Genomic DNA, 22845 nt, shown 5'->3' on the forward strand with positions numbered 1-22845 from the left:
GTCACTGATGGGTCTCCCAGTTTGTACTTGGTGGTCAGAGCTGACCCAGGTGCAATTCAGCCGAGTTAGTTTCTCAGGTTCCTAGCAAATACACATACGGGGAAACCAAGCATGAGAATTTGGGGTTTTAAAAAAATGCATTTCAGAATGCTACCACATTAGGGCTTCATTTCAGTCCCTTGGGGTGGCCACCAAGTAAACAGCTTAATTTCCAACCCTGCTGGAGGTACAGAATGCAGCATTCACACTTGCCAGCAGATATTTGTCTCCTGTCTCTGTCGGTGCTTAATGGCTTTTAGTAGAGTTAAGGCTGGGCAAAAAGGAATCAACTTCTTATTGGGTAAAATTGAAACACCAGAGAGACAGTTCCATTTCAGACAGACCTCTTCCTTCTCAGATTACTGACCCACAGTTCAGCCAACTCCCTTTCCAGCTCGTTCTGGTCAAGTGGAAGACAGCGGCAACTCAGCTGGGGGTGAAGGGGGTTAAAGAGACTGGAGAACTTTGTGTTTGCGATTCCTAGGCAGAGAGAAGACTTGTGTTTCTAACAAAGGCCACGCCTGTGTGCGGGCAGTGTCCGTGTGTCTCTAGCTCTCAAGGGCTCAGTTTGCTGGGAGCAAACAGCTGTGAAGAGAGGGGCAAGCCCAGGAGGGTGGGGCTGCTGGGGTGCTCCTGGTGGGAGCCTTTAGTAGCAGGCCTGAGCTCGCTGGTGAGATTCTCCACACGCCCATCCCTTGCACACCCTTTGTCTCTGTAACAGCAACGCTTTAAACGTTTCCATCTGAGATTTTGAGATTGAGTGCTTTTTTCTCAGAATAGAAGTAATCAGGCATGTCCGTCCCAGCATTATTTATACAGCAAGAAATTGGGAAAAGAAAAGCAGTACCCAACAAGAGGCAGATGATTAAATAAATCAATGACTAAATAAATAAATGATAGAATGCCGTAAGTCACACAGGAAGTCTACTTAGTAATGTGATAAGGACAAAAGTGATGAATGTTTAAAAACCAGGACATATACAGTAGAGATCATTTTTATTTAAAAAAATAAGCACACACAAAAGGGCAGAAATACAGCGTGGTGTTAACCAGGTTAATTCTTAAACACATAATCAGAGATGACTTTTTTTCTTCTCTTATCTGTAAGTTTTCTATAATGGATGTATATTTTTTACTATAAAAGTTAATATGTCCGGGGGTGCAAGGGTAGTTCAGCGGTAGAATTCTCGCCTGCCATGCAGGAGACCCGGCTTCGATTCCCAGTCCATGCATTTCCCAAAAACCGAACAAGCAAAAACAAAACAAACAAAAAAATTCAACAAATGGTGCTGCAATAACAGGATACTCATATGGCAAAATAATGAAATGTGACCCTGCCATACAGCATACAAAAAAAAAAGTTAGTATGTCAAAGCAGGAAACCATTGTATTCCCCTTTTTGCCCAGCTCTTTCCTCCTCCTTTTTTAATCTCCTCGCATGAAAACATCGGCTCTTGCTGCCGTGGACCCACCCGTGTCCCTTCCAGCCACGTCTCCTGTGGCTAACAGGGAGCAAACCACGGAAGGACAGGGCAGAGCCTGAACATTTCCAGTTCCCCTCACTCCTCCATGCTCTCATCCATGAGTTCATTTAAACCCTCCTTGAACTTGTTTATATTTTTGGCTGGTTCAGCCTCTCAGGCCCAACGAGTTCCGTGTGTTTTGCAGCCTCGGTGTGAAGTGGCAGAGGCCTGTCCAGCCCGCATCCTCAGATGACCTCCTCTGAACACCACCAAGCCCTCCCGTTTTTGCATTTCTCACATTAGGGGAATGAAATAAGAACAGCAATTACGCATTCACGATGAGCAAAGCATCCTTACAGACATAAGGGATTTTTGTAGCATTTATGGGACATCCATGTTGGAAGAGACCTCAGAGGTTATTTCGGCTGGTGTTTCCCTAAAAGACCACTTAGTGGAGGTTGGTGTTTCCAGAAGCCAGTGGAAAATGTACAGTACCTAGGCTAGGGAAGCACTGTCGGGAGGTTTTGTTTTGCTTTTGTTTGGGGCTGAAACTGGTTAACAGTGGTTACTTTGCTTTGATCAGAGACTCCAGTCGTTAGGCATATGTCTAGGTGTTTTGTTCATGGAAAAATCAATTGTGAGCGACAGATTCCTAAAATTCAGGGTCCAAAGAAGGTGAGCTCTGATGGGGGCCTGAGCCTGAAAACTCTGGGCAGACCTGGGAAGGGAACAGGGCAGGAACATTCTGGAACCACTTGCGGATGAGAAAACAGACTCTCTGAGCAGCTGCCTCACCCCCGACGAGAGGCTGGCGCAGGGGGCATTGGACTAGAATCCAGGCTGTCTATGACCTGGGCTGATCCTAAAGCATCTGACATGCCTCTTTGTTTAAACCAAAGTCCTGAAATGCATTTTCTGTACTGGGAATAATTTAGTAGGCCTTGAGTTTGTACATCCTCCAACTTCAATTTTTCTTTCCAAATGGAGTCTTCAGTGTTGAAATGATTATTTGCCCTTAATTGTTTCAATTGCCTTTCTAGATCCTTTCATCTTTTCTAAACTGGGGAAACACCTATTTTTCAGGTTCGTTCCAGTGCAGTGGACAAGAAGCTGGGCCCCACATCCCAATCCTGGCTCCCCCCACTCACCAGTCCATGACCCCAGGTGAGTGGTTTACTTCTCTGAGCATCGGTTTCTCCACCTGTAAAATGGGGGTGACAGTAGTGTGTGCCTCAAGGGAGAGCTGTTGTGAGGATTAAACAGCATTGTGAATGGAAAGGGCCAGTCCACTTCCTGGTGTTGTCCGCTTCCTGGCAATGAGTAGCCGTCATCGTTGTTGGTTTTCCATGGAAGGACCGAGACCAGGTCAGTTCAACTTTGAAACCATTTTGCTTTGCTGGACCCATGGCAGTTACCTCACTGTCTGTGTTGTTGGCTCTACCTTGTAGGGGTAACAGTCAAATAGCCCCTCATTCACCCAGGGCCCATTTTAGAAAGGAAGGAAAGCAAGGCCTGGAGAACCAACTTCACTTGCTCACGTCACCAGCCATTCGGGGCTGCGTGGAGGAAAGCCTGGGTCTCCTGCCCTACTGTTTAGAGCTCTTACCTCCTGTTCCCTTGGGACACCTACCTCGATTCAGCATGCCAGGAAAATAGAGAGAGCCAGAGAAACAAATCACCAGATCCATGGAAACCCTTGTATTGGTCACCGAGCACATACTGCGTGCCTGTCACTTAGTTAGAATCTGTCTTTGGTTTAGTAGCTTTAGATACTGCCGTGGGTGGAGTGCTCCTGCTCCTCTTTCTCCTGCCTCCCTTTCCCTCACTGCTGTCTGCTGGAACTGCTAACCCCACCTGAGAACCCCCAGGTGGAGGTGTGCGTGATGGACACAGGAAGGTCAAAGAATGGCAGGGAATCTGCTGGAAGTTTCCCCCAGGTTTGAAATTTTTTGTCCTCCCGGTACTTGCCGAGCTGGGTGTTATGGGAATTCCCTGAAGCACCTGGCACCTGAAAAGCCCTTTCCAGGTCTCTGCGTCCCCCTCAACCTGGAAATCTTCCTACCTGAATCAACCACTTCCTGAGCATTCCTTTGACGTATCATACATTCTGGGGCTACAAAGAGGGAGGAGACCCTGAGCATTCCTTTGACGTATCAGACATTCTGGGGCTACAAAGAGGGAGGAGACACCTTCCTGTTCTCAGGGAGCTCAGTCAAGCAGTCAGGCGCACACTGTGAACCAAATCCCAGGCTGTTCTAGCACGTACAGAGTGTTAGGGGCCAGCATGGCTGAGCAAAGACTCAGAAGTGTGAACTCGTCCTTAGCTTATAGCTGAGCACTCCGTTCTCAGATTGCTTGGTGTGTGTTTTATCTCCCCAGCCTGATAAGTGCTTCTAGGTAAAATATCAGAGTGAATCCCCCTCTCTTCACCTCTGTGTTTGCTAGTCTGAGTGACAGCTTAGAAAGCGCCTCAGAAAGTGTGGTTTTATTTGACCCGCTCAGAGGTTGTGAGAGGTCAGTCTTTATCCCCGCTGTACACATGAGGAAACGGGTTCTGAGAGGGTAACTTGGCGGCTCAGCTGCCGGGGGACCGAGCCCAAACTGGCTTTCAGATCTGAGGTCTGACTCAGCTCCACCCCAGCTCTTGCACCTGCGCTCAACACTGGGGACGTCTGCATTCAGAGCTTGAATGCTGAGCCCTGTTCTTAAAGACACCAAGAAGGAACTGACAAGTGAGCGGGAACTCACAGGTGGAAAGGGCGCGGGCTTTGAAGGAAGACCCCTGGCTCAAGTTCCAGCTCTCCCAAGCATGAGTTCCAGAGGGGCCTTCAAATAGTCACTGCTGTTTGGGACTCAATTCTCTGGTTGTAAAAAAAAAAAAGGAGGTTGCAGGAGATTCCATCTCATACGTCTGTTGAACTGGGCGTGAGAACATTGGGCTCAGCACCGTGACCCCTCTCAGCCCCCACGATCCCCCAGGCCAGTGGGCCCCTAGCTCCTCCCACCCCTCCATCACTCCGGCCCCTGCCTGCCCCTGTGCTTACCTTGCTCCAGCAAACCCAGCCTCCAACCCAGTGGAATCATGTAGGGAGCCTGGTAAGATGTTGAGTCCCTGACTCCATCACCTAATAAATGTGATTCCCTGGAAGATCAGGCGCCAAACCTGCATTTCTTCCCTGAACACTCTCAGGAAATTCTGGTGATCAGCCTGACATGGCTTTCTTCCAAGCTCAGTGGTTCTCAAACTTTAGCAGCCTGCAAAATCACTTGGGGAGGCTCGTAAAATGGCTGCCTAATTTTTTATTCAGTAGATTGTACCAGAATTTTTGATTCAGTAGGTTGGAGATGCAGCTCCAAAAATTTGCATTTCTGACAAATTCTCAGGTGACACAGAGAATACTCTTTGAGACCCACTGCCATGGCTCATTCCCTCCTCACCTTTCCTAATAGGTGATCTTCGGGTTAGAGAGACCCAGGCAGTACATGAACTTTTTTTGTTATTGAAAACATAATTTTATCTTTGGTAAAAATTAAGAGAAATAACTAAAATATCTGTTATGAGATTGAGAGCTATTCACTAACAAAACATAAACAGTGATTGTCTCTCAGTGGTGGGATTTTGTGATTTTTGATGAATAAGATATTATACCCTCCTGCATTTTTCCCAATTTCCATAATGGATAGATGATATTTCAAATTAAAATGCATGCGTGTTAAAATGAAATAAGTCAATTCCTGGCCCATGCACTTCCCAAAAAAACAATCAAACAAGCAAAGAAAGAAAGAAAAAAGAAAAATTCAACCAATGGTGCTGCAATAAGGGGAAACTCACATAGAAATGAATGGAATATGACCCCCACCACAGAGCATACAAAAAAATGAAACAAGTCATCTTTGATTACATGCATATACACACACTCAGAAACCAAACATACAATTCTAGTCCATACGTCAAAAATCCCTACATTGTATACGAAAGAGTTTTGTAAGAAGGAAAAAAAGTATTTCATATTACGTTCAAACCACAGCAACAGGGTTTTTTTTTAGCACATAAACATTTTTTACTGATTTTTTTAGCTACTTTATCGTTATTTTTCTTTATTAGAGATCTTGTGGGTTTACAGAACAATCACGCATTAAATACAGGCGTCTCATTCACCACCCCACCACCAACACCTGGCATGTTGTGGAACGTTAGTGACAACTGATGACAGCACACTTTTGTAACTGCACTATTAATTGAAGTCCATGGTTTAACTTAGTGTTCACCGTTTATGTAGTTCCAAGGGTTTTTAAAAATTTTTTATTGCCCATGAATATTTTAACAAGGACCTTCAAAAGGCAATGTGGTTATTTAGACATTATGTAAATTATAGCCACTCTCTACTCTGACACACATGCTAGGCCCCCTGCTAAGTGTCTTTACAGCCAGGATTTCTAATGATTACCCAGGGTTTGCCGATTCAAACCTCGAGGACCAGTGAGATGAAGTAATTGCCCCAGATTACACTTTCTCCAAGTGAGAGCAGGACTTTATAGAACAAAGTTCCCGTACCCCACTGCCCCCCCCCCCCCCCCCGCTGTCTCAGCCACGAGTGACTCTTCACTACAGCGGGGAGTGTTTCTGGGTGGAGGAGCTTGTCTTTACCTCCCCGCACAGTGCACCCTGCTGCTGTGCTGCTCGGGCAGCGCTGCTTGCTCATCGCCCACTCCTAAGGGAGCTTCCTGGAAACGGGGGGTGCTGCCGTTTCGGGAACCGTTGCCTTTCCAGCCCTCTGAGCTGCTTGGATGGCAGCTGTGGGCTGCTGTGGGGTCTTGGAAGACCCGGGCCTGGTGTGGTTCCGCCTGGGTCCTGGCCGGGCTGCTGGTGTGTTTGCCGGCCGGTCCGGGCCTTGGCAGACACCCATCGGCGTGGATGCCCAAGGGACCTCAGCTGGATGGAAGCGGCGGAGTCTGCGCCCTGGTCTGAGGTCTCCCAGCTGGTGTGTCCTAGTGGGGACTTCTCCCTGCCACCTTGGAAAGACTGGCCTGTAGTTAAATAGGAATCTCATTGTTTTGTGAAGACCAAAACACGGAGTAATTAGAGAGGAAGTACAGGAGGCCGTGAAGTCCTTTTCCACATTAGCTCTTTATTCTTAGCATTCCTCAACATGCACACAAACAGATCATGATCTTCACTTGTGTTAATTTTACCTCTGGTGGGGATGTCAGGAAGGCGTCCAAGCCGCCCCTGCCTTGGCCCCACCTGCTCCTACCTGTGTTGTCCACTCTGTGAAGGAAAGGATGGAAGGGGGGTGGGGAAGGAAAGAGGGAACCCCCTCAGACATTGATCCCTTGGGGGCCCAGAGGCCTCCACACAGTTGTTGCAGGGTGTTGTCTCTGTTTTTGGAGGACAGACATACTTGGTCCTAGACAGACTCTGTGCATACCCTTGAAGGCAGTGTGGTGAGATTGGCTTGCAGTGGGATTGGCATCAGAGACCCACAGTTCTAGTCCAGGACCCGCCACTTAACTGTGCCACCTTCTCCGGGCATCACCTGGCAGGTCTGACCTGCCCTTCTCCTAAGGGATGCTGTGAAGGCAAAAGAGATCATGAATATAAAGCATCCCTGCAGTCTGAGCAGTGGAAGGTCCTCTAGGAACCTTCTGTTCATTTTATTCATAAGAAAACTGGGGCTCAGAGAGATGAGGTAGTTGTCTGAGGTCACCCAGTAAGTTAGGGGCAGGAGGGCAACAGTGCAGCTACACTGAGGTCTCCTCGTGGTGTCGTCGTTATTTCCTTCTATGTGATGTTTTTGCAAATAGTGAGTGAAGTGACGAGGGAAGTGGAAGACAGTCCCAGTGGAAGGGAAACTTGTCTGGGAGTCTCTGTGGCCGGAGCCCCTTCTCAGATGGAAGTCTTCGTGGATGGATTTGCCCTGTGTGTCTGTCTCTCGTCTCAGTCACAGTGCGCCTCTCGCACACGTGCGCATACCTGTACTAGCCCCCTTGGCTTAACCAGCTGAAAGACAACTTCTGCCGTGTAGAGAAAAGAATCGCACTTCTTCACCAATCACAGAAAACCTATTAAGCATTATCCAACTTTGCACCTAGAATGTGGGACATGAAGCAGCGAAGCTCACATTTGCGGAACTTGATGGCCTGCACTTACCTGAGCACCCCCCTCTCTGACGACCCTTATCTCCCTGCCATAAATACACACATTGCTGGTTCCCCTGCCCCAGAAAACACTTAGGGTGGAGGCAAAACAGAGAGCCTGATCTGTGAAGACATTCAGACATAGGTCAGAACTCTGTTCCTGGGCAGTAAAAAACCGTCTTAAGGTTGTTATAAGGACTAACCAAGAAAAAGCCTAAAATGCTTCAGTACGGCGTCTGCCACGTGGTAGGTGCTCAATAAATGTCATCTGCTGAGACTGAAAGTGTTGAGAATGATGCTGAAGATCACGTCATTGGCATCGTTTTCAGAAGCAAATTAACAGGTTTATAATTTCAGTGAGCTCTCACTAGGCCTCCAGCAACGCACTACGTGGTTAGAACTGCTTTTCTACCTAGAGGAGAACAAATACTGTCCAAGTTTTAAGCACACCCTACTGGGCTGTTATCTTGGGAACACTGAGCTGCTGTAGCCGTGGCAGTTCCCAGTGATACCGGTGGGCATAAATATAACTTCATATCTGAAAAGGATATAAAATTACAAACAACAAAAGATATGGATACAATGAAACTGCAGACCATTAAAATGAGAGTAAATGCACAAAAGAGCGAAAGTGGCACCAGAGAGTCCAGTTCAGGTAGGAGATGATAGTGCTTGAGCTAGGGCAGTCGCGGCGGGGATCAAGAGAAGTGCATGGGCCTGGAGGTCTGCAGAAGCTCGAACGCTAGGCGGCTTTGACTTCCACGCGGGCTGGTGGGTGGCTGGTGGTGAGCACACATCAGGGTACAGCAATCTGGGCTCTTGCTGTTGGAAAGAGGATACATCTCCCCACACCCTCAGCCTGCTGATGGCAGAGGGCAGGTCCGAGTCACTTGCCCCTGAGAAGTTAATAAATGCTTTCTCTGCACTGGGGGCCCTTGACCCCCATTTCCCCTTCAGCCTGTTTGCAAAGAATGCTGCCACCGGCACCGCCAGGGAACTGGGAACAGCTAAAGACCCTTCTTGGAATGCTGGGCCCGATACAAAAAACAAGCTGAAAAATAACCCATGCCCTCCCTTCTAACATTTCAGGCTTTGGGGAACTTTTCCCCTTGCCAATCTCCACAGGCTGTGTACTCTGCAGATGTTTGAAAGTGATTCAGTTTTCTTTTCTGGTGTTTTTTTTTTTTTGATTCTTTAATGTTATATTTAGGCCTTAAATGACTTTTGCCTGGTGGTGGCTTCTAAATAGCTGAAACCTAGTGCAATAATAGTGAGCATCAACAACAGTGATAAACACTTGTTAGAGCACCATTCAATTAAAACACCGTGTTTGTGGACATCTGATTTTCACTTCATGAAAATCTCTGAGGTGAGATAAATGGTGTGTTCCCCTCTGTTTTGCACGGCCAAGGAATGTAGTGGCCAAGAGCTGTGAGATTGTGATATTAATGACACCTGCCTCATGGGGTTGTTGAGAGGATTTCAGAGTTGAGCTGAGTTGGGTGCTGGGTAATGGGCAGGCACATAGAATGTTTGCTGATGTGATGATGGTTAGTGTACAGACAGAGAAACTGAGGCACGATGAGGCTGTGATGTGACACACATGGGGGGTGGAATCAGCTTCGAGCTGTGTACACTCTGGTACTCCTGGATGCTACTCTCTAAAAGAATCTGTGTTACAGAATGATATTCAGTTGGACCAGAAGGTTCCTGCCGGGGCCGGGTGTTGTTAAATTCTCCTTTCCCCGTGTGAGCATCCCCGGCCCCCACCCCAGCCCACCCAAACCCGCAGTCTCCACTCTGCTTCCCTGCAAGCCGACCTTCCCCTGACGCGCCAAGCTTGTCCTCTCCTCCCTCCGTTGTGTTCCTGCCCCAGTGCCCTCCTGTCTGGTGTCCCCCAGTCCTGCCCATTCCTTGAGGTAGGGTCCAGGCCCCACCTCCGCCCCCCACGCCCCCACCCCCACCCCAGAGGATTTCTGCAGCATGGAGCCACCCCAAGACCAAGCACGTGACGTCATCCACCCCAGGTTGCTCCTCACGTGGGAGTTGGCTTCCCCGCTGTGTGGTTGGAGACAGAGGCCTCTTGCTGTCCCTGTCGCGCTCTGTCCCCCCCGTGCCTGGCCCAGTGCCAAGCCCTGAGCCCATGCCAGGACGTTTTACAACTGCCTGATAAAAAACAGCCAGGTGAATAATCCTCAGAACCATCTTTGCAAGTGGGTGGCGTCCTCATCCCCGTGGTCCCCTTGGAGAGCCCCTCCCTTAGTCCAGAGGCGGAGAGTGGGTGGGGACATCGGTGGCACTGCCCTCAGGCCCACGCCCACCACGCCCTTTACATTTCCTCAGTCTTGGCAGATTTAAGGAGCCACCTGCCCTTTAAAGGTGGCTCCAAAATTCAGATCTGTGGAATCAGGAACGAGACTTCCCTTAAGAAATACAGCTGCGGAGGAGGTGTATGATCAGGATACAGGCCAATTATACAATTCATGTATAGAGTAATGTTTACTCTTTGCCTTGTAACTTGATCCCAGCTCCAAGCAAGGGCTTCCACACAGGTCCTGGGCGAGGGCTGCAGCACTGAAGCAAAGTGAAGGGTCTGCCCAGGGAAGGTTCTCGTTTGGCTGGGTTGGTTCTGGTGAGTGTTCAGAATTTGGTCTTAGAATATATTCTGGAAAGTGAATGAGTGAGCAAGCCTATGAGTCCCTCTTTATTAGCTCATAACCCAAGAGGTAGGAGTAGCTGTGAGTATCTGGGTATGGGAGTATCTGGGTATGGGAGTATCTGGGTGTGACTGTGAGAGAGAAAGAGGGCCTGCTGAATCAGCGCCAGAGGCCAGCACCTTCCAGAAAGATGTGGCAGCCCATGGACTAAAACACCGCCTGTCCTGGTCATCGTCAGAGAAGGACAGGGCCCACGAATGAGCCATCGAGCCCCTTCCTTTGCCTCATGCCTTGCCCCGCCAGCCTCCAAATTTGTTTCAGCCCAGCGGATCCCTCCACTGACCTGAAATTAATTATTGTATTCTTTATAAATAAAGCACTTCCTTCCTGTCCCTGATTCCCACCCTTCACCCCCCACAATTAACTGCCTCCTCTTCAGTGTTCTGCAAATCCGGTTTGCTGTGGGAAGAGGTTTGTGTGCACAGCCTCAGGCCTGTTGGTTCGCAGGCCCCACTGTCGGACCCCATTAAAATGACGAAAATGTGACAGCACGGGAGGTGTCGGCTAGGAGGGGGCGTTTTCCCTGGATTCCCAGTATTTGTTTTTTGTTCGCTAAACTGTTTTCCTGGGCATCAGAGGAAAAGGAAACGGACAATCACTGTTTCTTCAGAGGCCCCTAGCTAGGTGGCTGGCGGGGGCTGCACGGCAGGGGCCGGCACAGCCTGTCCCCAGAGCCCAGGCCGGGGCCGAGTGCCAGCCAAGGGCTGCTCAGTGTGGGTACAGTGGAAAGAGGAGGTGGTTTTGAAATCCAGACAGTACCCAGGTCCCGAGTGATTGTTATGAGTCCTGAGGCACCACTGAAATCTGTTTATGGAGGCTGCCGCCCCGCCAGGGTCTCTCCACGAGAGGCTGCCTGTGGTCCAGCAGCTTATAAACTGGAACCGCCCGATGGGGTAGAATGCCCCAGGTCCATGCAGTGGCCGCCAAGGACCTTTGGTGGCTGAACAGGAGCCTTTCTGGGGTTTTCAAGGTGGAGGGGGGTAGGGTTGTAGAGTGAACAAGGTGTTCGGGTCCTGAAGGGAGCTGGACAAACCGCCATTCATCAGCTCCGTTCCTTGGCGCAGCCTTGAGACTCCAAGTCTCCCGTTCCCTCGCCAGAGAGATGGCCTTGGCCATGCCCACATGCTGGCGAGCAGCCCTGGAGCCGGGCAGTGCCAGCTCTGTGACTCATTTGCTGTGTGACTTTGGGCAAGTTACTTCACCTCCCTGTGTCTAGTTTTCCTTTTATTCATTTCCGAGGGCTGCCGTGCCAAATTACCACAAACGGAAATTTATCCTCCCACATTTCTAGAAGCTTTAGAAATTTGGAACCCTGGTGTTGGCAGGGCCACACTCCGGTGACGGCCGGTGAGGAGAATCCTTCCTTGCCTCTTCCAGCCTCAGGAGCTCTCTGCTTTTCTTCCGGCTGCATCTCCTCCGGCCTCTCCCTCTGTCTCCACGTGCCTTCTCCTCTTGTCTGTGTGTCATTAGACACTTGTCATTAGATTTAGGTATTACTCAGATAACCCACGATCTGCTCCTCTTGAGGTCCTTGTTACACCTGTAAAGACCCTTTTTTGCATTCTGGGGGTTAGGACATGGACCTGTCTTTTGGAGAGCCACCATCCAACCCATTGCACTCATCTCTCAGATGACGTGCCCATCACATAATGGAGATTACATTAGTTAAGGATCTAACGTGCTTCAACCAGTGCCCAACCCCCAGACAGGTACTCCTGCTTCCCTGCCTCGCCAAGCCATCATGTCGTCATCATCATAGCCAGCCTTCATCAAGAAGCATCCCAAACTCAACGCATCTACAATGAACTCTCGGCCCCTTCTCAGGCTTCAGCAGCTCAGTAAATACTCTGTTTACCACAGGGTCCCAGCCAGCATCCCACCAATCATCCTTGTCTCTTCTTTGCTCACAGCATTCCATCTGTGACTCCTGGATGCTCCACCTTCAAATTGTACCCGTAATCTGACCACTGTCTCCCAGGACCACCACATTGCAGGGCACCCTTCACGTCCTGGTGGGTAAGAGCGACACCCCCAGAGTTATGCAGTGCACAGCCTGAACAGCTGCATTTGGTGGCACTGCTTCTTGCCACCCCTGGGTTCAAGCTATGAGCCTGGCTAGTGTGGACGGTTCAGTGGTTGTCAGCTGCCCTCTCAGCCCTGTCCACCCCCCTCATCACATACACATGCATAGATCAGACTCTGTCACTCCTCTGTCCCCAAACCTCCCCAGCTCCCCCATCTCACTCAAAGCAAACGTCCTCATGACAACCCATGGGATCACCTTCCCCTCTGCCATTGCTGCAGCCACTTGGCCTTTGAACCCCACGGTCACGTGCCTTTGCATTTGCACTGGCTGGTTCTCAGCTTAGCACTCTCTACTTAAAAGACACCCCCGCAAAGAGGCCTTCCCTGATCATAGCTACAACAGGGCCCCTATAATCCTTGTCCCCTCATCCTGTTTGTCTCAAGGCACTCATTGCTACCTGACATATTTGATGTTCATTTGCTTGTTTAATGTCTGCTTTCCCCTATTCGATTCAAGGCCAAGCAGGAGGGACTTGGTTTTGATCGCTGCCAAATCCTCAACACCTGGCATGTGTTAGGCACATAATAAATATTTCCTGGAAGAGGGAATGTATTGAACTCTTATTATGGGCCAGTCTCTGGCTTTGAATGCTTGAATGGGGATGTGACCATACCAATGTCATTTGTCAGGGGTTGGGGGCCCAGAGAGGACAAATGAACATCTCCTGGCTCCCCAGTGAGTGAGCGATGGTAGCACAATCTGAGCTAGCTCGTCTGACTGCAGAACCATCTGTCTCGAGGCTGCAGTGGAAGACGGGGTGAAAGATCACCTGGAAGAGGAAGTGGTGGAAGGGCCCAGTGACAGCAGATGTGCACACAGCACCCAGGCAGAATGCTCTGAACTGACGTGGGTCGTTTTCCTGTTTAATTTTTTAATTTTGAGAACTATTTATGCTGCCTCTCTGGATGATACAGCTTGAGGTGGTAAGAAAAGTTTCTATCAAGTGTAGTTGCCCTTCTCACTGTCAGACTTTGGTGACTGAGATTGCTCCAGAAATGGGGCATTCAGGCTGCATGAGAGTGCCCTTAATTCTAAAAACAGGTCACTTGATTTTTCAGCCTTTAGTATACATAGCACATTGATTAGAATAAAATATCTCATTGTAGGGCCATGCAAAGAGCACTAGACTGAGTCAAAAGACATAGTTTATTTTTTTTCTTTTATTATTTACTATTTTTATTGACAAATCTTTAAACACATACATTCCATACATGATGTACAATCAGTGCCTCATAATATCATGAATGTGCCTTCATCACACATGATCATTTTTTATAACATTTGCATCACTCCAGAAAAAGAAATAAAAAGGAAAAACTCATACATACTATATACACCTTACCCCTCCCTCTCATTGCCCACTAGTACTTCCATCTACCCAATTTATTTTACCCCTTATCTCCCCTATTATTTATTTATTTTTATCCATATTTTTTTACTCATCTGTCCACACCCTGGATGAAAGGAGCATCAGAACAAGGTTTTCACAATCACACAGTCACATTGTAAAAGCTATATTATTATACAATTGTCTTCAAGAATCAAGGCTACAGGAACACAGCTCAACAGTTTCAGGTACTTCCCTCCAGCCACTCCAATAGCCATAAACTAAAAAGGGATATCTATATAGTGCATAAGAAAAACCTCCAGGATAACCTCTCGACTCTGTTTGGAATCTCTCAGCCACTGACACTTTATTTTGTCTTGTTTCTCTTTTCCCCTTTTGCTCAAGGAGGTTTTCCCCATCCCATGATGCCAGGTCCCGGCTCATCCCGGGATATCCGTCCCACGTTGCCAGGGAGATGTAAATCTTAATAAATAGTAAATCTTATTTATTGAATCCTACTATGTGCCGGGCACATTCCAAGTGCTTCATACATATTTATTCATTTAATCCCCTAAACCACTCATGGGAGTGAGTAGTATTACTAACCCCAGTTAATACTAGTCACAGAGGCACAGAGACGTTAAATAACTTGGCCAGAGTCACACAGCTAATAGTCTGCAGAGCCAGATGTGAACCTAGGCCATCCGTTTCCAGAGGAGGTTTTAACTGGTTCCCTATTCTGACTCTCAGGCTCTTTATCTGCAAATTGTCGGGAATGCACTCCATCCAATTTGCCAGCTTGAAAAAAAAAAAAACATGTTTTTGAGGCTGAGGATCTGGCAGTAGTTTTGAGTCATTGGTGTGGATGTAAAAGGGTAGGAGATAAGGATGAAACAGGGCAGAGCCAAGGATCTTAGGAGGCAGATCCTAAGGTACAAAGTGCTTTTATGTCACGTTCTTCTTGCATCTCGCTGTCTTCCCATTTTGTATTTTTCTTGCCTCAATGATTTGCAGAAATAAGAGCCTGCAGGTACATAACTCTCTTCTGGGCACCACACTGTGTGGGGACAAGGAAAGCGAAACCTTTACGAGTGCCTGGTATTTCTCAACTTCAAAGCAGCCTCACATCTCCTTTCTCATTTAATTCACACAGAAACCCTGTGTGGCCAGGCAGGGATATTCCATTTTATGGCCATGTGGAACCTGAGACAGATAGAGGGGAAGCAAGATGGTCTTAAGGTCACATTCCCCTCCCCCTGCCTCCTACAAGTATTTCCTGGGTCCTTCTCCAGGGTTTTTCGTACTTTGCTGTAATCGTCTTAGCAAGCATGGCCTTGGTGCAGCAGCTGGAGAAATAATAAATACTCATCGTAATGAGAGCTGTCATTTATCAGGTGGCTTCTGTGTGCCAGGAACTGTGCTGGGACCTTTTCACAGTTTATTTCCTTCTAATGCCCAGAGCATCCTTCTGAGAAAAATAGCATTACAATATCCATTTTACAGCCCCAAACCAACCCTGCACACAGCCATCCAGCATTCATTCGCATGTGTTCACACACATCGTCTTGAGTCCCCTCCCTGGTTAAAGCCTTCCCCGGCTCCTGGGTGTTCAGGATTACGCCCATGCTCACTGGCATGATGTGAGAGCCTCCTGTGCCCACAGGTACCTGCCCCTACAGCCCGCATACCAGCTTCCACTTCCCTCCCTTGTGGGCACATGCACTACCTTGCTGTCCCCTGCTGGGGCGGCACTTTCCTACCTCCAGACCTCACCCCTCCGCTCCCCTCCTCTGAATGCACACCCTACCCCTCTCTCCGCTGGTAAGCTTCCCACCCCCACCTCTGGAGGACCAGGCCCATTGGCCCCTCTCTGTCCATGCAGCCCTCTCTGACCCACCATCTCCCATGCCCTTCTCCGTGCCCTGCTGTCACTCCACCCCAGGGCACCCCATTTGTTCTTTGCTTCAGCACAGATCATGCTGCATGTAACACACACACATGACACACACATGTAACACGGCTTCGAATCCATGGGACACAGGACAGCGGGAGCAGTGCAGTGGTGAGGGACCAGACGGCGTTATGATTCGTTATTTTTTAAAACTCTGTGCCAGCCAATTGAAACAACTTTGTGACCCATATTTGCCCCATGGGTCACCAGTTAGAGACTCGAGCTTCTCAGGGAATCCCATGCCTCTCTACATTGTCAGCGCTTAGGAGAGGGAGGGGGGGGAGGGAGACATCAAGAGGAAAGGAGGAAAAGAAGGAAGGGGAAATAGAGAGGGGAGGAGGGGGGTGGAGGAAGGGAGGGACAAATGCCTTAAGGGAATAAAACAGGTGGTAAAATAGAGGGCAGCAGGGAAGGAGGGAGGGAGGCTGAGAAGTCAGGCAAGGCTGTACTGAGCAGGTGACTTTTATAAGAACAGGAGTCGAAGACTTGATATCAAAGTATTCCAGGTGGGGGAACAGCATGTGCAAAGGCCCAAAGCTGGGCATCCTCAGTGCCCATATTGGCTGTTATCAGCATGGTGACCACTGACAGTCTCTTACCCCTGTGGGGCAGCTGGTCACTGCCCAGACTTCCAGATACCCCATATCACCGCGTCAGTTCGGGAGAATGAGCGCCCCTCTCGAGAGGTGGGGCCTGGGTGGGAATTCAGCGGTGCGACCATACGTACCTCTCATCAGGGGAAACCTTGGCTGCAGAGGTGCTGGTCATGGTTTCCTGGATGCTTCCTGGGTCTAGAGCAAAGGGTCTTTCTGAGCATCAGATGCCAGCCACAGCGGGGGTGGTGAGGGGCTGGGGGGGGTGCCTGGCTGCTGGTCCAGCCCTGGCAGTGCCTCTCGAGATCAGCGCCAAGCCCCTGGGGTCCCTGGGTGGGAGGTTGGCAGCCTGAGGCCACTAACCTGATCCCGGTGCGCCCTCTGTCTCCCCTCCTCTCATAGCTCACCCACAGCCTCCTGGACTTCTGATGGGAATCCACATCCTACTGGAGGTGTGGGTGTGGAGAAAGCAGCCAGACTGGGAGAGAGGACCTTGAGTTCTCATCCCAGAGACTTGAACTCAAATCCAAGGACTTCCATTCATGCAGCTTCTCTGGCCCTTGGTTCCCTTATCTGCAAAGTGATGGAATAAATTGGAAGATCTCCAAGGTTCCGTCCAGTTGGAACATTTGGGCACTTCCTTCGTTTCCTTCCCTACGTAGACAGGAAATTGAGGCCCCAAGACTGGGCGGAGAGTAGGGATAGGGAAGGACTGGGCCCAGCCGGAGCTGCGATGGGGAGCCCCTTTATCCTTGCACCTAGGTCCTGCCTCCGTCCCTAGTCTTCTAGCCTGCCCCACCATGCTCCTTTCCTCCTTCCCCTCTCCCTCTGCTCTGTGCCTCCCAGGCAGACATTCACCCCTGGGAGTGGGTGGGTCCTGAATCAGGACCAAGATGGAACTCCCAGGGATGTGGGCCCCCTGTGTGTACTCACTGGTATCAGGCAGGCAAGACCTCCTGAGGTGACCCCCTGTCCAAACCCTGCACATCCTTCAGTCCAGCTTAAATGGCACCTTCCCGAGGAAACCCTTCCAGATCACCCCAGCCAGAGCCTTCACTCTAGCACCCCTTCCCCATCCATGTCACTTTGTCGTCCTGTTATGGCCATCTTCACTTAACTTTTTTTTTTTTTAACATGGGCAGGCACCGGGAATCAAACCCAGGTCTCCAGCAGGGCAGGCGAGAACTCTGCCACAGAACCACCATCACACTGCCCCATTTCCCTTCATTTTTATTGTAATTATTTGTCTATCTATCTTGACTCCTCTACATGATTTCAGATTCATTGAAACCACTAACCCAATGGCCCCCATTTTTGCCACACCTACCACCTACCTCCCCTTCAACATCGGGTGTTAGATAGATATTTGTGCGATAGATAAACGTTTTCTTTCCTTTATGCAGGAGAACTCCTTCCTTCCAGAATGAATAGGTGTAAGAGCAGCCATTCTAGAACTAGCCTGCCTGCGTGAAATCTTAGCTCCGCCATCTGCACGCAGTGGGACTCTGGGCAAGTTCTTTAACACTTCGTTGCCTCTGTTTTCTTGCTGGTAACACGCGGATAAATCATAGGGTGGCCGTGAGGACTGAGTGTGTCGGGGCACGTAAAGCGCTTGATGTCGTGCCCAGCACAGACTTGATTCAATCTGTGAAGCTGTTACTCAATTTCGGCAATACTCTGAGCAAATTTTTCTTCGACTTTTCAAAAACATATTACACCACATTGCAGGATTCAAATTTGACATTAGTTGATTGTCAGATTCTTTCCAATCTTGCATTCTCTGAATCTGCATCATGAATATGCTCCCAGCTACATTCTTGCCTGGAGCAGGGAGAAGGGGACGGCAGAGATGGAGCCCAAGCCTCTGGCTTAACTGCCTGCCAACTTGGGGCTAGCAGCTACATTAAGCACTCTTGCTCAATCCATGTGACTTGACAAATTTGGAATGTGTTGGGGAGAGAGAGTTTTTCCAGCTATGAGTCAGTACATTTATGCTCTCGTACATGCATAAAAATAATGAAAACAAAAGTTTAGTGAGAATAGTTTATTAGTGCAATGCGAAAAACCTCTGGAGAGTGTGTTTTGACCCTGAAGGCAATTCATACTTAAGACATTTAATAAAGTGTTTGAAACAGGGTGCAGTTGGGAGAAAACACAGCTAGCTACACCCTCCTCCTGCTTTCTCAGCCACTGTGTTGTACTTAGGAGGACCCAGCTGATGCGGGTTTATTTAGCACCTCCTGGAGACCCAGATTTTTGCTAAACTAAGTGGGGAAACAAGAGATGTATAAAGGAAAGGAGGCAGAACCAGCATCTATTAAGCACCTGTTGTGTGCCAGATCATCATGGGATGTTGGGGGGTTGGAGGGAATGTCCCAAGTTTAAGAGGCAGTGTGGGAAAAAATGGGACAATTGTATTCGGGCAGGCTCGGGTTCAAACCCCTGCACCTGGATTTAATGATCTTATCCACTCCCCATCAAATTGCATTTTATGGATGACAAAACTGAGGCTCAGGGAAGACAAAATATTGGCTGTGGTCACAAAGCTCTTACAGGGCAGAGACCGGATGCTTAAACTGAGTCTGTCAGTCCCCACCCAAGGGGAATACTGTCTCCCTATGCTAAAGACCACCCACCCTTCCCCAGACCCCCCCCCATGTGCGCCATGACATCGTCCACTGTCACCCTGCCGCCTCCTGCCTACATGTCTTAACCAGGTTCACGTCCTCGCAGAGGAGCCTCTTCCACCACCTCCTGCCACCTGCCTTCGATTCCTGCCCATTGGGGAATATGACAATCCTGGGTGGTGCCCGGGTTGACCCTTTCAGTGCTGCTGTTGTTTATTTTAGAGAAAGAAACCACCTCCCGCCCAGAGGGCTCAGATTTCCAGCTCACTTAGGTCTCTTTTGCAAGAGTTCATTTTCAGAGATTCCCAGTCTCCAGGGAGCTCTGTCTTTTCCTCAGAAACATGAGCTGTAATCAAAGGTGTATTCATCCCCTGGCATCTGCCAGCAGCCGCGCTGGAGCCAGGCTTCCCTGAGGCCCTGGCACAGTGAGGCTCAGGCCCAGGCTGGGTTCCTGGGGAGAATTTTTCCCTACCCAAATCAGATTGCCCCATGATTGCCCTTTATAAAGATGGCAGGGTTCCAGGAGGTGCTTCTCAGACTTTCTAAGGGACCTGGAAGGAGCCAGGGAGTCAAAAGGATACATCCGTCCATTCAACAAATAATTTAGAGGCCACCATGTGCCAGGAACTGCAGATGCTGAGAATCCAACTCTTCAGTGGCTTCCCATCACTCACACATAAAGACCCAACTTCTTGGAAGCGTTCAGGTCCCTAGAAGATCTGGCCTTTCTCTCTCTGGCCTTCTTGGCTGCAGCCATTCCGGTGGGCTTCCAGCTGCTGGTGACCACCATCCCCTTCCACCAAGCCCTGGGCATGCCGTCCTCCAGCTTGCTCTGCTCTCCTGGGTCACCTTCGATGTCGCCACCATTGCCCTGTCCTGGTTCACAAACTAGTTTGGTTGAAGTGTCTGTCTCCAAAACTCAACTGTGAGGGCCGAGCTCTTCCTATCAACCCAGTGCCCCCAAAAAAGAGTTATTGAAAGAATAAAGAGAGAGTCGTGATCAGAATAGACATGGCCTTTCTCAGTGCAGGATGATTGCATGGACAGTTTTGAAGGCGAAATATTTTGAAGCAAATACAGATCAGGTAAAGAGTAGAATTCAGTAATTATTGTGAATGTTCATGACATCAAGCTGCCCCCGCAGACATGGGGGTGGTTTTGAACCGGGCTTCCTCTGTATTTGGGGGATCTTAGTTAAAGAGTAAGTTGGGGCTATTTAGGAGAGACAGCTCAGTTACCATCACCTCTAGTCATGGAATCAACGTGGAAGAGGCAATGCGGGGAAAAATGGGAAGACCATATTCAGTCCGTCCTGAGTTTAAACCCAAGTACTAGATTTTCTATTCTTGTGATTCCAGGTGGCCTAATCTCTCTCAGACTCAGTTTTGCAGTCCGTGGAATGGGTATATAAATACCCACTCTTCAGAATTACCAGTGGGAAAGAGAGATAAGATGTGCAAGACACAGCCCAGTGCCTGGCACAAAGTGAGTACTCAATAAGTAGAAGCTACTGTGTTCAGCATTAGAGAGTAAGGCTCTTTATTGCTTTTTTCAATTAAAGACTGTATTGGTGGCCAAGGTAAAATATCTTCTGAAGCAAAGACAGGCAACATAAAACTACACTTCTGATTTGCAGAATGCTGGCCAAATGTGGGCGCCACAAAAATAGCATGGACTTTTCCAGTGTTTTTGAGCTCAGACATCTTCTCTTGTTTCCAGCCTGGATGGACACCCTCTCTGTCCTCCCCGGACTCTGGCCCTCTCCTGGATATGGTAATCTCCCTTTAGGACATAATGACCTGCTTACAAGACCCAGAGTGTCTTACTCATCCACTAAATGGTTTGCTGAATGAAAAATGGAAAAACCTGCTATAAAGCGAGTGACTCTAGGGGAGAGTGTTTCTCTTCTCCAAGCCCTTAAACTCATTTCCCTCTTTTCCCCTATTCAGGTATCTAGCAACTAGATAGGCTTAAACTAGGCCAAAAGGGAATATGGCGGGGCCTGTGGGAAAAAGTTCTATAGGTAGATTTTTTCCTTGTTGGGATTTTGGTCCACATGACCACCATTTTCTGGTGAAAGGAGTCCTGAACCAGAAAGAGTAGAAACGTGTACACTTTCAGATCGTAGGAGACTGACAAGTTCTCTCTTTCATTGACCATGCTCACACTAGGGCTGCTGTTGTCTGTGTGCAGCGTCTGGGTTAGGCACTGGATTCCCCAGAAGCCAGGGCCCATTTAGAGCCCCACTTTGATGATGAGGAACCCAACTTCCAGAGAAGGGGAGCATTTGGGGCCAGCGCACAAAACAGGCCCAGGTCTCTATGTTCTGAGACGCTCAGTACTCTTTCAACCATGCTGGAAAGAGTCAGGTGTCATCAGGTGTCCAGTGGTATGTTCAGGGACAAATAGGGGGACAGGCCCACTTCAACGAGACCCTCCTCTCCGGAAACAATTCCCTGTGCAACCTCAGCCAAGTCACTTTACATTTCTGTGCCCATGTTGCCACCACTCGGTTGAAGATAATGGTAAGTACTATCAGTGATAACCAGAGCTAGGGTCTGGGCTTACACTGTCCTAAGCACTTTATATGGATTCCCTTGCTCAGTCCTGCAGGAAAATTCGATGTTAATTAAGGGAGACAGAGATGGAAAGGCCACCCTGACTGCTGTGGGATCAACAAAGTATAGCCAGGTGACCCTGGAAAGGTGAGGAGGAGCAGGCAGGCTGCAGGGTAAGGAGGGTGGTCTTTATCCTGAGATAAATGAGGCATCTAATTACCACCTTTATACCCCCCTCTTTATACCTCGTACCTTCTCACACTCACAGGCTGTTATTTGTCTTTCCCCTTTTTTATACCATGAGTCTCCTAAGGGCAGAGACTGGGTCTCATTTATTTGTGTATCTCTGGTGCTTAATGCAGAAATTGGCACTCAATAAATGATAGTTAGATTGAATATTTAATATGTCAATATTTAATAAAATCAGTGTAGTCAATGTTTAATAATATGTATGACATGTATATGTTATACATTCAAGTTATATAGAACTACTAGTACTTATGACGTAACTTCCATTATACAGTCATTTCTGCTAGAATATGATATATGCATTGCTGTGAAACTTTATATTCTTTAAATACCCCACTAAAAATAACACCTTCTGGGGACAAAAAGGGCTGTGGCAGACCACTCACAATCTACGAACTCTGTAGCAAAGCAATCTTGGGATACTACTAGCCCAGTTAAAATGGCATGCCAAATTCTGTGTAAAAAAGAAATCCAACTTTGGGACCTAAATATCTATAGGGTTATATGTTGAAAACAAAAAGGGCAAACGTGACAGAAGGGGCCTAGAAAAGGGTTGAGGCTGCTGTTCCTGTCTGAGGCAGGAACAGACAGATAACTTTATCAGAAGTTACCTTTGGAAGAGCAGTTACAGGCTTTGCCAAGATATAGCGATGTCAGAGTGGACAGTGCAGCTCACAGGCCTTGCGCAGAGGCCAGGGGAACTGAGCAGCAGCTCGTCCAAGGCAGAGCACATGGCCACGCTCAGCCGAGAGGAAGAGCTTGGAGCAAGTGGGCCTCTGCTGAGTGCTGAGTCCTCCACGGTTGACTACGCTCAGCTGTTCTAGGGTACTCAGCGTTCAACTGCTGTTACTTGGTGATGCAAAGCATTAATGTCCTGGAAACATTTGCCTATGAACCAGTGCAATTTCCACATTTTATTGGCATCATTCTCCTATAGACTTTATATGTGCTAATCTGCCTTACGGAGGCAAGTGCAGTAGAACACACTCTACATAACATGACACAAGACTACTAGTTGATGTACCAAGAATGCCAGCTGGTTAGTTTACATCGAGAAAGATACCAGTCACGGGTCCTGTGTAGGTAGTGGGCCATTT

At 48.6% G+C, this 22845-nt stretch overlaps 1 protein-coding gene across 8 annotated transcripts in view; it reads left to right on the plus strand.

Moving 5' to 3' along the window:
- Positions 1-22845, plus strand: part of LOC143689002 (cytochrome c oxidase subunit 6B2-like) — a 137340-nt gene that overhangs the window by 43049 nt on the left and 71446 nt on the right. For 3 of the 8 annotated variants that reach the window (XR_013178451.1, XR_013178452.1, XR_013178456.1), the window contains exon 2: positions 2586-2666. Coding sequence is in view for 1 of the 8 variants with exons in the window: in XM_077167565.1 (XP_077023680.1) it covers positions 2586-2666; positions 20300-20426 (208 nt within the window). In the remaining 7 variants the exon portion in view is untranslated. Of the gene's footprint in view, positions 1-2585; positions 2868-12267; positions 12370-20299; positions 20427-22845 lie in introns of all 8 variants that reach the window. The other 5 variants (XR_013178454.1, XM_077167565.1, XR_013178453.1 and 2 more) reach the window with 3 other exon arrangements.

The sequence above is a fragment of the Tamandua tetradactyla genome, chromosome 6 (genome assembly GCF_023851605.1).
Source record: "Tamandua tetradactyla isolate mTamTet1 chromosome 6, mTamTet1.pri, whole genome shotgun sequence".
Lineage (NCBI taxonomy): Eukaryota > Metazoa > Chordata > Mammalia > Pilosa > Myrmecophagidae > Tamandua > Tamandua tetradactyla.